Genomic DNA, 15,018 nt, shown 5'->3' with positions numbered 1-15,018 from the left:
TAAAACTGATTATCCTGGCAACTCAATCTGTAATTATAGCCAGGCAGATTGATTAGTATTCCACAGCTTTATTCCAACACTCTTCATGGAGTAACTCAGGGTTAACACTATGTGTCATACTGACCTGTAACAGTTAATTTTCCTAGTATTGGACATTTGTGAATAAGCCATGGTTCATATGAAGTTTCCAGTGATAATTTATTATTTTTGCTCCCCTTGTGGATCATGCTTTTATTTTTCTCTTCTGTAGCTAATTATCAACCTAATAACTTCTCCTCACTTCTAATCTACTCTTCTTTCAACACTCTGTGCCTAATGGATTATTCACTTATTATATATAATATAACATTGGGCCTCCATGTAACTTAAGCCTCTACTAGGGGGTCTTCACGTCCTCAGAGACATGAATTGAATTGCATCATTCCCACCAATGCAGAGGCCGTATATTAAAAACAAGTTCCAAAATCACATTTGACAAATTCTACTAATAAAGACCCATTTAGGTCAAAATAATCATGTTTATTATTGAAAAAAATAAGTATTTAGTGGAGCTAAATGGCACGGGGCAGGAGTGAGATGACAAACAGATAAGGATAGACAAGGGAAAACCAAAACATTGACACACTGTCATAGACAAAGAGAGACTCAGAAGAAATACAAGAGCAAGAGAGTAGCAACAAAAAGGCAACAAGAGTAAACTCTAGAACCTCACACATCAACAGGTATCACACCAAATACTCTGGATCACCACACCTCCCCAGACCAACTAAAATAAACTATAGCTGGCAATGATGGAAGTGTCCAACCAACATATATAGGAGGAGAGCAGATGTGATTGGCTCCTCCACAACACGTGATCAAAGATGACTCACAAGCAGACCAGAAGAGGTTCAGTCTTGCTAACCTGCCTATATAATATTACTCTGTTGGTCGATGCCTGAGTCTGCCTGTGCTGATCACAGACATCAGAGAAGTTATCAGGCTGAGTGTCACAATCAGTAGCCTGAAATGAACCCGGCACTACCATGACAGTCAGTGAAGTTTGTGAAAATCTCCATGTGGCAATGTGAAATGAAATCTTATACATTTTACATTTATAGCAATGGACTGATCATGTAATGTACAAATAATGCTGCATTCTTTCCTTTTCTTGCAAAAATTGTCCCATTACAACATAACTAATATGGCAGTAATCATAACATACTCTTAATCTAATATATAAAGCTCAGTGTATGTATGTGTGTATGTGTGTATGTATCTGTGTGTATTTCCCCTAATGGACTCCGCACCGTCGCATTTACAATCACGAAATTTTGCACAGACACCCCTTGTGACTCAGGGAACATCATAGACTATGTTTTGACGGGAAAATTTAACCCCGCGCTTTACAGTTACTCTCCAAAATCCTGCCTCCATTAAACTGAACGGAGGTGGGAGCTACAGGCTGTTAATAGCAACTGTCAGTGGTTGCTATAGAAACTAAATAAACTGTTAGTATAAGAAACTTATGGGTGAGCTAATAAGATGTCGGTGGAAAGACAGAAAGAGACAGAGAGAGAGAGAGACACAGACAGAGACAGACGGGGAAAGAGACAGACGGGGAAAGAGACAGATGGGGAAAGAGACAGATGGGGAAAGAGACAGACGGAAAAAGAGACAGACGGGGAAAGAGACAGACCTGGAAAGAGACAGCCTGGAAAGAGACAGACGGGCAAAGAGACATACCCGGAAAGAGACAGATGGGCAAAGAGACAGATGGGGAAAGGGACAGACTGGGAAAGGGACAGACGGGGAAAGAGACAGATGGGAAAGCGAGCCCTGGAAAGAGACAGACGGGAAAGAGACAGCCCTGGAAAGAGACAGCCGGGCAAAGAAACAGCCAGGCAAAGAAACAGCCGGGCAAAGAGACAGCTGGGCAAAGAGACAGCCGGGCAAAGAGACAGATGGATAAAGAGACAGACAGGAAAAGAGACAGCGCTGGAAAGAGACAGCCCTAGAAAGAGACAGACCTGGCAAGAGACAGACCTGGAAAGAGACAGACGGGTAAAGAGACAGACGAGCAAAGAGACAGACCTGGAAAGAGACAGTCAGGCAAAAAGACAGACCTGAAAGAGACAGACGGGAAAAGAGACAGCCCTGAAAAGAGACAGCCCTGGAAAGAGACAGACCTGGAAAGAGACTGCCCTGGAAAGAGACAGCCGGGCAAAAAGACAGCCAGGCAAAGAGACAGACGGGCAAAGAGACATCCCTGGAAAGAGACAGCCCTGGAAAGAGACAGCCCTGGAAAGAGACAGCCCTGGAAAGAGACAGCCCTGGAAAGAGACAGGCGGGCAAAGAGACAGGCGGGCAAAGAGACAGACAGGCAAAGAGACAGACGGGCAAAGAGACAGATGGGCAAAGAGACAGACGGGCAAAGAGACAGCCCTGGAAAGAGACAGACGGGCAAAGAGACAGACCTGGAAAGAGACAGACCTGGAAAGAGACAGGCCTGGAAAGAGACAGACAGGGAAAGAGACAAACCTGGAATAAGACAGCCCTGGATAGAGACAGACAAAGACAGACAGGGAAAGAGACACACACATATTGAGACAGACACAGAGATAGAGAGAGACAGACAGACACAGAGATGGAGAGAGACAGACTGATACAAATAAAGACAGAGATAGAAACAGACAGACAAAGACACAGACAGAGAGACAGACAGACAGCGACACAGAGACAGAGACTGGGAGAGAGACAGAGAGACAGTTACTATCCCGGACAATGCCCGGGTACTACAGCTGGTACTGTATATAGTTTTTTCTAGATCATTGCATCTGTCTCCTTCGAGTTTGTCATACACTATATTGAGGAAAAGAAAAAAGAAAAATCAGCTCACCCAGGTCTATGGAGACTCCAATGAGAGACAGGTGCAAGGATAGAGGCCGGCCACGCCAGGAAATTCCACAAAAAGCAAAAATATCCAGCATCCACGTCCAGGTAAAATATAAAAGTTGTATCTTTATTCAGAATCCATTAAAAACATTGGGTGATGAACATCACATCCCCAACAAATATAAAAGTCCTCTTGGACCCCTCATACAGATGGTACGCGTTTCGAGCTCCTCGCTCTTAGTCTGAGTCCTTGCCTCATACAGATGGTACGCGTTTCGAGCTCCTCGCTCTTAGTCTGAGTCCAAGGACTCAGACTAAGAGCGAGGAGCTCGAAACGCGTACCATCTGTATGAGGGGTCCAAGAGGACTTTTATATTTGTTGGGGATGTGATGTTCATCACCCTATGTTTTTAATGGATTCTGAATAAAGATACAACTTTTATATTTTACCTGGACGTGGATGATGGATATTTTTGCTTTTTGTGTTACTATATTGAGGAAAGTATGGGGACCCTTACACATTCCTCATAATATCTCAGTTTGAATATATAAGCATACCATGCAGATGGTTCACCACCATTTGCTACAATTCATCCAGGAAGGCCTTCTACATGATTCTGGAGGGGGTCTGTGGTAATTGATACTCATTCATCTAGAAGAACATTTATGATGTTGTAAGAGAGGGCCGGGCTCACAATCTTCGTTCTTGTTCATCCCAAAGGTGATGGATGGGGTTGAGACCAGTAACATTCTTCGACAACAAACTTAAGGGGGCTTTACACGCAACGTTAGATATGTCGTCGGGGTCACGGAATTCGTGACGCATATCCGGCGTCGTTAGTGACGTTGTTGCATGTAACAGCTCCGAGCGAGTGTTAACGAGATCAAACCTACTCACCTAATCGTTGATCGTTGACATGTCGTTCTTTTTCAAAATCTCGTTGGTCGTTGTGGACTCAGGTTGTTTTTCGTTTCTGAGGCAGCACACATCGCTACGTGTGACACCCCGGGAACGATGAACAACAGCTTACCTGCGTCCTCTGGGACCGAGGTGGGAGTGTCGTTAATGCGGCTGGTAACCGCCCCTCCGCTATTGGTCGGCAGCTGTGTGATGTCGCTGTGACAGTGCACGAACCTCCCCCTTAACGAAGAGGTTGTTTGCTCCCACAGCGACGTCACTAGGAAGGTAAGTACTTGTGACGGGTGTTAGCGATATTGTGCGCCTCGGGCAGCGATTTGCCCGTGACCCACAAACAACGGGGGCGGGTGCTTTCACAAGCGACATCGCTAGCGATGTCGCTGAGTGTAAAGCAGCCTTTATTGAACCATGTCGTCAAGGACCTTGCTTTGTGCACTGGGTTAGACTCATCCATTAGACTTTCAGAAAGAAAAACTTGATTGATCACTCCACAGAATGTTTTCCTTGCAGGCTCCAGAGCCCAGTGTTGGCTGTTTTACAACACTCCATCTGACGCGTAGTTTTGTGCTTGGTGATGTAAGGCTGCATGCAGCTGTTCTGCCATGAACCGTCTGACGGACAATTTTTGTTCTGATCTTCATGCTAGAGTAGGTTTGGGACTTTTATGCTTTATCACTTAGTGGCAAAGGTGCTGTGGATCCTAAAAGCTTCCAATTTTTTATAATTCTGCTTACAGTAAACATATCATTTAGGGGGTGAGATATGTCACAAACTGATTAGTCACAACAGTGATATCCTACTATACGACACGCTGGTATCAGTGAGCTACTTACAATCACCTGTTCCTTCACAAGTGTTAGTAAAGAAAGATGGCATGGCCAGGAGCTGGATTTTATACATTTGTGGCAATGAATGAAGATGTGATGAAGATGTGTTCCAAAAGTTTCTGGAGATAAAAACTATAAGAAATTGGATCTTGTTGTATTCTTTGTATTATTGTAAAATGCAGACTAAATGGTAGTCATGAGTAAATTTTATTTTGCAATTTTTTTTAATACTTTAATCTATACCTTCTTTCATTCCCTCCAGCACATTGCAAAACTACGTAATTTGGCGACTGGTAATTGATCGAGTTAGCAGCTTAAGTCGACGCTACAAAGATGCGAGGGCCAACTACAGAAAGGTAAATTACATATTCATTTGCAGTAGCATTGGTTCCCATATGTACAAAGCAACATGGGTAATATACTGGAAACGGGAGTAAGTTCAGCATCACGGTGCACATATTATTCCGTCTTTTTAATCTTTGGGTTCCAAGAGAATATTTATAGTGAATGTAAAAATTCTACACACCTCTTAATCACAGATTTTTGTTATGTAAAAATGCAATTTCAACAAGAATAATTTTAGAACTGTTTTTTCACCTATAATTAGAGAATATGGATTTTTTGTAATCCAGATTTACTCATAGAAAAATCCCCAATTGTGAAAATAATTTGATTTTATTCAAGTAGAAAAATTACACCAATATGTGCACATCAATAATACATCAATTGTCTTGCGCCAACTCAATGGCAACCCCTGATCTTGAATATCAAGACCAGGGTTTACAATGAACAAAGAAAGACAAATTGATACAATTTAAAATACATAACCAAGCGCAGGTTCACAGCAGGACAATACATGTAATAGGCCAAACTTAACTTGGTATCTCCTAATAAGACTATGCTGGCACTCCGTGCAGATTCTGTAGTCACAGTCAATGATATTCATCCAGGAGTATCCACATAATGTTTGGAAGATTAGTCCTTTAAGCAATATTGTGAACCGCCAACTATATCATATATAAGACGTCTCCACCTCGACGCGTTTCCCCACGCAGACACGTGGTTCATCAGGAGGTTGTCAGATAGTATAGTTTGGGGTATGCAGGTCCATGGCGCCAAGCAACAGATCAGCAGCACTGCAGTAAATACTGCCTTGATAACATGCTCCCGTCCTCCAGGCGTCATGGAGTAACTCAGCAAAATGACAGACAGTGGTGTCCGCCGTATTGTTGAACAGTAAAGAACCTGACAAAAGGATAAGAAAAACACCAAACCATACATCACTATAAACCAGCATTTATGACCTCGAGCAGGCCCTGAAATTCACTGCGCGTGCGTCAACATCTACTTGCATCTGACAGTCCCGTCCTAGAATGAACATTGGACTGTGACTTCTGGCCACAGCCCATGAAAATCCTATTACTTGTGCTGTGATTTCCAGAGCTGGTTCACACCGGAAAGCCCTGGCCTGGAGTGAACCTTGGACTGTGACTTAGGTCACAGACCCTGGAGATCCCAGTACCTGTGCAGTGTGCACCATAGCTTTATCACGATCGAAAGCACCGGCCTAGACTGAACATTGGACTGTGACTTTTGCCTGCAGGCCATGGAGGCCTCAGCATATGGAGCTTGTTCCCACCTGAAAGCTTCGGCCTAGAGTGAACATTGGACTGTGAATTAGGTAACAGACCCTGGAGGTCCCAGTACCTGTGCAGTGAGCAACGTAGCTTTCTCACGCACGAAAGCCCCGGCCTAGACGGGACATTGGACTGTGACTTCTGCCTGCAGGCCATGGAGGCCTCAGCATTTGGAGCTTGTTCCCACCTGAAAGCTCCGGCTAGAGTGAAAATTGGACTGTGACTTCTGGCCACAGCCCATGGAGGTCCCAGTACATGTCCGGTGATTGCCAGAGTTTACTCACACCTGAAAGCCTAGGCCGAGAGTGAGCATTGGACTGTGACTTCTGGCTGCAGGTCATTGAGGTCTCAGTATATACGCATTGATCTCTAGTACTTACAACCAAAAGCTAAGGCCTAGACTAAACAGTGAGTTTCAGATACAACACTATAACATTAAAATTGTGTCAGATCTGCTCATCTCTATGTACAAGGTGGTCCATAAGTATGGATACACCCTGATAAAATGCATGGGAGGGGCAAAACATTTGAGGTCGGGTGACGCCCATGGCGGCCATCTGCAAAGCCGCCATTTTGAATTCAGCTTTACTCTTATTTATCAGGGTGTCTCCATACTTATGGCCCATCCAGGGTGTATCCATACCTATGGTCCACCCTGTATAGTCTGTACAATTAAATTATAAAACAAATTGAAATCTGTGGAATAAGAAAAATAAAGAATTAAAATAATGCGGTTGCCTAAATAGGCACACCCTTAAACTAAAACATTGTTGAAGTACTCTGTGAATTTATGACAGTAATCATTCTTTTGGGATAGGAGTCTATCAGCATGGCACATCTAAAATTGGAAATCTTTGCCCACTTTTCCTTGTAGTAGCTCCAAATTTATCAGATGGTGCATCTCCTGTGTACAGTGTCATCTTCTTCAGATCATCGCAACAATTTTCAATTGGAATCAGGTCTGGGTCCTACCTGGGCCATTCCAAAACTTTGATAATTTTCTGGTAAAACCATTTTTCATTGATTTGGGGGCATGCGCTTAATTTAAGGTTGTTGTCCTGCTGAAAGGTGAAAATCCTCTTCATCTTCAGTTTTTTAGCAGAGGCCTGAAAGTTTTATTGTAAAATTTACTGATATTTTGAACTGTTTGTTATTCCCTGCACCTTGACTAAAACCCCAGTTTCAAAACCGCTACAATGTATAATGTTGCTCCTCCCACCAATGCTTCACTGTGGGTATAGTGTTCTTTTGGTAATGCACAATGTTGATTTTGCTCAAATATACTTTTTGTAATCATGGCCCAAAAATTCAACCTTGGTCTCATCAACCATTACACATTTTCCCACATGCTTTCAGCAGACTTGATGTAGGATTTGGCCAAACAGAGCCTGGCTTAGATGTTTTTCTTTATAAACAAAGGCTTCCATCCTGCCATCCTACCACACTGTCCAGACAAAGAACATAAGTGTTACCAATAACGTGTAGGATTTTGGAGTCAAATTTTCTACAATCTTTCTTATTTGGTCAGTTCACGTGGCATTGAGTCATCATTGAGTTTATTAGGAAACAGCAGAATCTACCGTAGTTCAATAATTGTAGCTCAACAACTCTTTCACTTAGAGTAAACAAATAGGGCAGAGAAAGAATTGTACATGATAAACCCATGAGGATTTCATGAGAATTCCAAGATCAATTCCATTAGAACCTTAGTATGTTTTTTAGAGTGTATGTGAAAATCAAAGTAGCCCAGGGACCCATGTGAACAATAGGGAGATGTGTAGATGTTGCCCATGATCAAATACCGACCAGTGCCCAGTGTGCAATTTTTTGACTGTACAAAAAAGCTGAATTCTGGTGATTATATAAGGATTGAAGTGGTCATGTTTTCTGTCTAGGCTCTGTATGGCACCACATTAGAAGAAGCTCGATGGAGGGAGTGTGTCAGTTATGTCAACAGCAACATGGAGAACTCTGTTGGAGCCATGTATGTCAAGAAAACATTTGCTGGTGAGAGCAAAAAGATGGTATGTAACGTTTACACTACCATGATATCCATCTATAACCAGTATGCTCCAAAAATAATGTCACTGATGATCCGAGAGGATAATAGTGGTCCTTCACCATTTTTGGGAAACATGCACAAATTGTTGAGTTTGTATTTGATTTTCATTACATTCAACAAGAATATTTGTTATTACTTGTAAACCAAAGGTAAAAAATGGTAGAAAGTACCAACAGCCTGTAAAACTGATTTAGGGAAAATAAAGAATGAATTATGGTCTGGTGAGTTCCTCCGCTTTGTCTTTCTTGCCAAATAATTAATTAGTATCCAGTGAAGTCACTGGCCCGTCTATGTAATGCCATGTCGAGTACACTTGAGCGAGCTATACTGTTTATCGGAATTAGAATATTTAAACATGATTTTCCTAAATCACACAATCCCATGTAGGCTAAATTGAGATGTCAATCTCATTATAAAGAACAATGTATTGATATCGACAACTTCTTCCTCATGATTGAATATGCCCATGGTGTGATTTTAATGCAAGACAAAATAGTATAAGACAGTATAAGTTAAGATGTTATTGAACTTAGGTAAAGACAAAAGATGCAAAGTTCACCTTCTCCACATGGCTCACTAATCATCTCACTAAATGGCCTCTGCACACTGGTAGGTACAGGCATCGTAGGAGGAGTTGAGGATCATCCAGCGGTAAGGTTACATTTCCACTCTTTATTTCCATATTCAATGAAAACCTCCATAGGGAAACAAGTGCAGCGCACTAAACTCCTACTGATGCATTTCAAACTCTAAAGTTATTTAGCTGATCTATTACTATAAGTGAGGCCCTTAAGACTGCAAATGATCTCTTCAGGGAGGAAGTAGACAAACTCTAGTGTCACCTATTAGAGGCATCAATCCTAAAAGTCAAAAGTAAACCTTTAACGAGCCTTGTCATATGACTTAAGGCTGCTTTACACATGTCGATATGTCGTACGATCGCATTTGCGATCGCACCCGCCCCAATCGTTTGTGCAGCACGGGCAATTTGTTACCCGTGTCGCACAAAGTCGTAAACCCTCGTCACACGTACTTACCTTCCAAATGACCTCGCTGTGGGTGGCAAACATCCTCTTCTTGAAGGGGGACGGACGTTCGGTGTCACAGCAACGTCACACAGCGGCCGTCCAATAGAAGCGGAGGGGCGGAGATGAGCGGGACGTAAACATCCCACCCACCTCCTTCCTTCCGCATTGCCGGTGGGACGCAGGTAAGCTGCAGTTCATCGTTCCCGGGGTGTCACACGGAGCGATGTGTGCTGCCTCAGGAACGATGAACAACCAGAGCACAGAAGAATGTTCGATTTTTTAAAAATGAGCGACGTGTCAACAAGCAACGATAAGGTGAGTATTTTTCATTGTTCACAGTCGCTCATTTGTGTTACACGCTACGAAATGTCAAACAAGGCCAGATGTGCGTCACTAATGACGTGACCCCGACGACATATCGTTTGATATATCGTAGCGTGTAAAGCCCGCTTTAGGAATTATTCCAGATCAGAACATTAATTTGCAGACATGGTGTTTCGTGGTGATTGCCCATCATCTGTTCAAAGTAGGAGATCTGATCTGGCTGTATGAGAGGCTAAGACAGGGTCTAAGGGAAAAACTTTTCTCCATGCGGAGAGTAACACACCAATCCAGCATGCCAGTAGGAAAGAGACTTATAGCTGCAATATTTCTCTTAAGACTGATCACATTCTAGGGAGGAAGGATTCCATGAACAGGCTACTTTGCCCCGTATTAAACAATGCTAAATACCAGTGAGTAATATTATTCTTCACCGATGGGGGCGTGGCCTGGACCTCATGTAGAGAGGAAGCAGCATGGGTGAGCTCCTGCGTGGATCCTGAATCATCCTGCACACCGGCCTTGCTGACAGGCACTACCGACTATGGAGGGCTGCAACACTACTTATAACACCCGGGGAAGCGAGCAAAGCCAGGATATGCCGACCCGCAGCAGCAATAAAAGGGACAGAGACGCGCAGGAGCGTGCCTCTGAAGAATCCAATATGGCGCCGCCGGCATCCACACCATCCCGAGCTGGAGCAGTGGGAGTAGCAAGCAGGTTGGAGCGGTTTGCCAGAGTGGCCCCTGGCACAGAGCCTACCTACAACGAGGCACCCGATGGCAGCGCTGAACGGGCCCTGGAGCAGGGAGAAAACATACCCGACGGTGAGACTGTGAGTACCCTGGGCCCTGCATGTTCAGCAGCACAAGATATGGAGACACAGAGGCCTGCGCTGGCAGAGGGAGGAGGGGGAGATGTGGAGCAAACAACACCTGTTTTCACTGAGGCCATACTGAGAGACATTCTGGCAGCAATTAACTCTTGCAATACCACATTGGCCACTCTAAGCAGCCAGATTGGAACTGTCACCTCAGATATGGCCTGTATTAAACGTGAGCTGCAAGGGGTGGCTGTCAGAATGGGGGAGCTGGAGGAAAGAGTGAGTACAACAGAGGATAAATTATCACCAATGTCACGAGAACTGGGAAAGGCCACGCAAAATATCTCCACACTGCTAAACAAGGTGGATGATTTAGAAAACCGCTCCCGCAGAAGTAATTTGAGACTGGTGGGGGTCCCAGAGAGGATGGAGGGCAATGACCCATTGAATTTCTTTGAGAAATGGCTTAAAAACACCATGGGAAAAGACATACTATCCTCTTTTTTCACCATTGAAAGAGCGCACAGGGTCCCTGCGCGTGCCCCACAGCCGGGAGCACCCCCACGTCCTATTCTGATTAAACTACTGCACTATAAAGATAGGGACACTATCCTGCGCAGAGCCAGAGATATCAGAGAACTTGCAATTGATGGGAGGAAGATATCAATATTTCCTGATTTCTCCATGGAAGTGCAACGTAAAAGAGCGCAATTTATTGAGATCAAAAAATGATTGCGCAACCTACAAGTGCCATATTCCATGATGTACCCTGCTAAACTGCGGATTGCTGCGAACGGAGAGACTCATTTTTTTGATACGGCTGGGGCGGCATTGTCTTGGCTGGATATCAATGAGAGATCCCTGAGGAGGAAGAATACCTGAGATTTCCCTTTCTGCCGCCAGGCGTTGTTTTTGTTTGGGACGCTATGCTGGTGAGCTCATTACAGTTAAATTCATCTAGGATCCAGGATGGGAGACGGCCGGTTCATTGTGGACACACGCTGCACTAGCGAGTTGTGGACCCCCCTCCCTGCATGGACTTGGGGCGTGTTTTTAGCCCTGATTCTCTCTATTTGGGAGAAATGTGTAAGATATATGTGTGAGATATATCTCTCTCCTTTTTTTTCTTGTATATTGTTGTATGATGCAATCTGTTTGGGAAGTGTGGTGTGCCTCAGTCGTGTCGCTCAACCTAATGTTTTTGAGAATCGGTGGAGAACGCCTCTCTCCTCCAGGTATGAAGTATCCGTTCGGATCATATCTTAGTCTACGCTTATGGCGACATCTTTAAATATTGTAGCGTGGAATGTTAGAGGGCTCGGAGATGCGAACAAAAGATGTGCTATATTTACTCACCTACAGAAACTTTTACCGGCTATTTTATGTCTCTCCGAGACCCATATGGTCAGGGATAATGTTCATTGGCTGAGGAAGGGATGGATCGCGCATGAATATCATTCCACATACTCGACCCATGCACGGGGTGGGAGTGTGTTGGTGCACAAATCCATCCCGTTCTCATGTACCAAATCAGTGATTGACCCGGGGGGCAGATTTGTATGTTTGCTTTGCACGCTGTATGGTATACAATTTATTCTGGTTGCGATATATATCCCTCCACCATATTCAGTCGAACCGGTAAAAAGGATATTGTCTATTTTAGATTCCCTTTCATCTGTGCCGATGCTTTTGATATGGGGATTTTAATAATTATTTACATCCCTATCTAGATAAATTACACTCGGGAAACATATCGGAGAAAGCCGCCCCGACTTCATTTGCTAGAATGCTAACAGAGCTGGGTTTTGTAGATCTTTGGCGTGCCCAACACCCCACAACCAAACAATTCTCCTGTTACTCTAGCTCCCACCACACCATGTCATGGATAGACCTGGCTATTGGAAACGCACTTATTGCCTCATATACACAAAAGGTGGCCTACCTACCTAGAAGTGTATCTGATCACTCACCATTAGATGTTACGCTTGCATGGGGAAACCCCCTCACTCTGCCCAGGCCTATCTGGAAACTTAATCCCTTCTGGATCCAGCTTATTGGGGGATCTTTATATGATAACATTCTGGAATACTTTCATCTTAATGAGTGCTCTGCACCGCCACACATAGTTTGGGACTCTATGAAAGCTGTGGTAAGGGGCATATATCTTAGAGAAATATGCATACGCAAAAATCAAACCAAATGTTACACCCAGAGTCTGATTCAGAAGGTATCTGATGCGGAGGCTGCGGTGGTGCTCAACCCGACCGTAGAAACTAAAAACACTCTAGAGAAGGCACAGATGTCACTCAAAGAAAATCTCATGTCGGTGGCAGAAAATAAACGCTATTTCCTTAAACAAAATTATTTTATGGCAGGGGAGGGCGTGGGGCACCTACTGGCCACAGTCATTAGAGCACAGGAAGGATCTTCTTATATAAACAGGTTAAAGACGGAATCAGGTGACTTTGTAACAGCAAGCGAGGATATAATAAGAGAAATAAAGAGGTATTATATGCGGCTATACACATCAGACTGTGACCTCACGGGGACTGAGATTGAGCAGTATTTGGATGCTCTTTCTCTTCCTACACTGAGTGATGCAAGCAGGGAATTGCTGGACCGGGACATCTCATTGGAAGAACTGGAGGAAGCGCTTGGCCAGACACAAAATGAAAAAGATCCGGGAACGGATGGCCTGCCTGGAGAGTTTTATAAAACGTATGCACCCTTACTGCTACCCAAACTACTTAAGGTATTTGAAGAATCTGAAAGGCAGAGGGTCCTCCCGCCCTCTATGAGGGAAGCCTTAATAGTCTTAATATTAAAACCTGGAAAAGATCCAGAGATCCCGGATTCGTATCGCCCAATCTCTCTCCTACAAACAGACATTAAATTGCTGGCCAAGGTGCTCGCCAATAGGATGTCCCGAGTCATCTCATCTATAGTGCAGAATAATCAGACAGAATTCATTCCATGCAGAGCCACATCTATGAATCTCAGGAAATTATATTTGGGAATTCAACATAGTTCTGAGGTACCGGGGGAAAGGGCAATTTTGTCCTTAGACGCCGCTAAGGCGTTCGATAGCCTTGAATGGGAATATATGTGGGCTGTACTTCGGAAAATGGGCTTTGGACCTAGATTCATAAATTGGGTAAAACTGCTATATGACTCACCGGTGGCGAAGGTTAGGGTTAATGGCAGGGTCTCCGAGTCTTTTCCTCTTGGAAGAGGTACTAGACAGGGGTGCCCGCTTTCACCCTTGCTATTCGCGACTGCAGTGGAGCCGTTGGCAGTGGCAATATGGAAATCCAGGGAGGTAGAGGGATTTCGGTGTGGAGCCGTGGAACAAAAGATATCATTATACGCAGACGATCTACTCTTATATTTAGACAGGGTACGTTCCTCGATTTTGCCGGCAATGAATATCATTCGGGAATTTGGACAGAGGTCTGGTCTACGAATCAACTGGTCCAAGTCGGCTTTAATGCCGTTGGACCCCCTTCCGGGGGACTTTTCGGACTTACAGATTCCAGTTCCTGTGGTCCGGGAGTTTAAATATCTGGGAGTAATTGTCAGCCCAATCCCGAAGGATTTCCAGGCCCTAAATGTGGAACCCCTGTTACAGCGATTCAGAGCAAAAGTGCATACCTGGTGCCGTTTGCCGCTATCAAATATTGGCAGATCCAATTTAATTAAAATGGTAATGATGTCACAATTACTATACCTTATACATAATTCTCCAGTATGGATATGTAGGGAATTTTTTGTAAAAATTAATACAATATTCCGGGAACTTATTTGGAAGAAAAAGCAAGCTAGGATTCGACTGGAAGTGCTACAGCGGGGAAAGGAGGAGGGAGGACTGGCGGTACCAAACCCATATATATACTATATAGCCTAGCCTCCCAGATGCAACATCTGAGGGGTTGGGGGAAAGAAGGAGGGTATGATACCAGTGGTGATATAGTGAGAGAGGGATCAGTATGGAAGTACCCAGGTTGCCGGTTGGATGTGGGACAAAGACAGATAAATGGGGCACGATATCCCACACTGGCTATGATATTCCGGGTGTGGGACAGGGGTAAGTCTCTTTTGGGGATAAGCGGACCTACAGAGCTCTGGCCACTGTGGCAGAACCCCGACTTGCCAGAAATTAAAAAATTAGGGTTCAGAGGATGGGAGGATAAAGGGATCCATTTAGTGTCACAAGTGCTACAAAATAATACTCTTAAAAGCTTTGAACAACTGAGAACGGAGTTTCACCTTCCGCATGTCTTCTTTTATCAGTATTTGAAGCTGAGACACGCACTGGAAAGACAGGGGAGGACAAACCCGGTAACAGTGACACATAATCAAACATTACATAGGCTGCTTACATCTGAGTCCTCTAAGGGTCTTATTTCGGAACTATATAAAAAATTACTACCTGCCCATCTGGAAACACATCCATTGATTGTTAAAAGTAAATGGGAACGAGACGTCGGTCCCCTGACGGAAGGCCAGTGGTCTGATATATTGGAACAA

At 44.1% G+C, this 15,018-nt stretch overlaps 1 protein-coding gene across 2 annotated transcripts in view; it reads left to right on the top strand.

The window, feature by feature from the left end:
• MMEL1 (membrane metalloendopeptidase like 1) overlaps positions 1 to 15,018 on the top strand; it is a 450,309-nt gene that overhangs the window by 374,180 nt on the left and 61,111 nt on the right. For both annotated transcript variants that reach the window (XM_075329400.1, XM_075329399.1), the window contains exons 12-13: positions 4,883 to 4,976; positions 8,153 to 8,281. In XM_075329400.1, coding sequence (XP_075185515.1) covers positions 4,883 to 4,976; positions 8,153 to 8,281 — 223 coding nt within the window. The remainder of the gene's footprint in view (positions 1 to 4,882; positions 4,977 to 8,152; positions 8,282 to 15,018) is intronic.

Source organism: Anomaloglossus baeobatrachus, chromosome 11 (assembly GCF_048569485.1).
Source record: "Anomaloglossus baeobatrachus isolate aAnoBae1 chromosome 11, aAnoBae1.hap1, whole genome shotgun sequence".
Taxonomy (NCBI): Eukaryota; Metazoa; Chordata; class Amphibia; order Anura; family Aromobatidae; genus Anomaloglossus; species Anomaloglossus baeobatrachus.
Note: the sequence above shows the minus strand (reverse complement) of the source record. Positions and strands in the feature narration are given on the sequence as shown.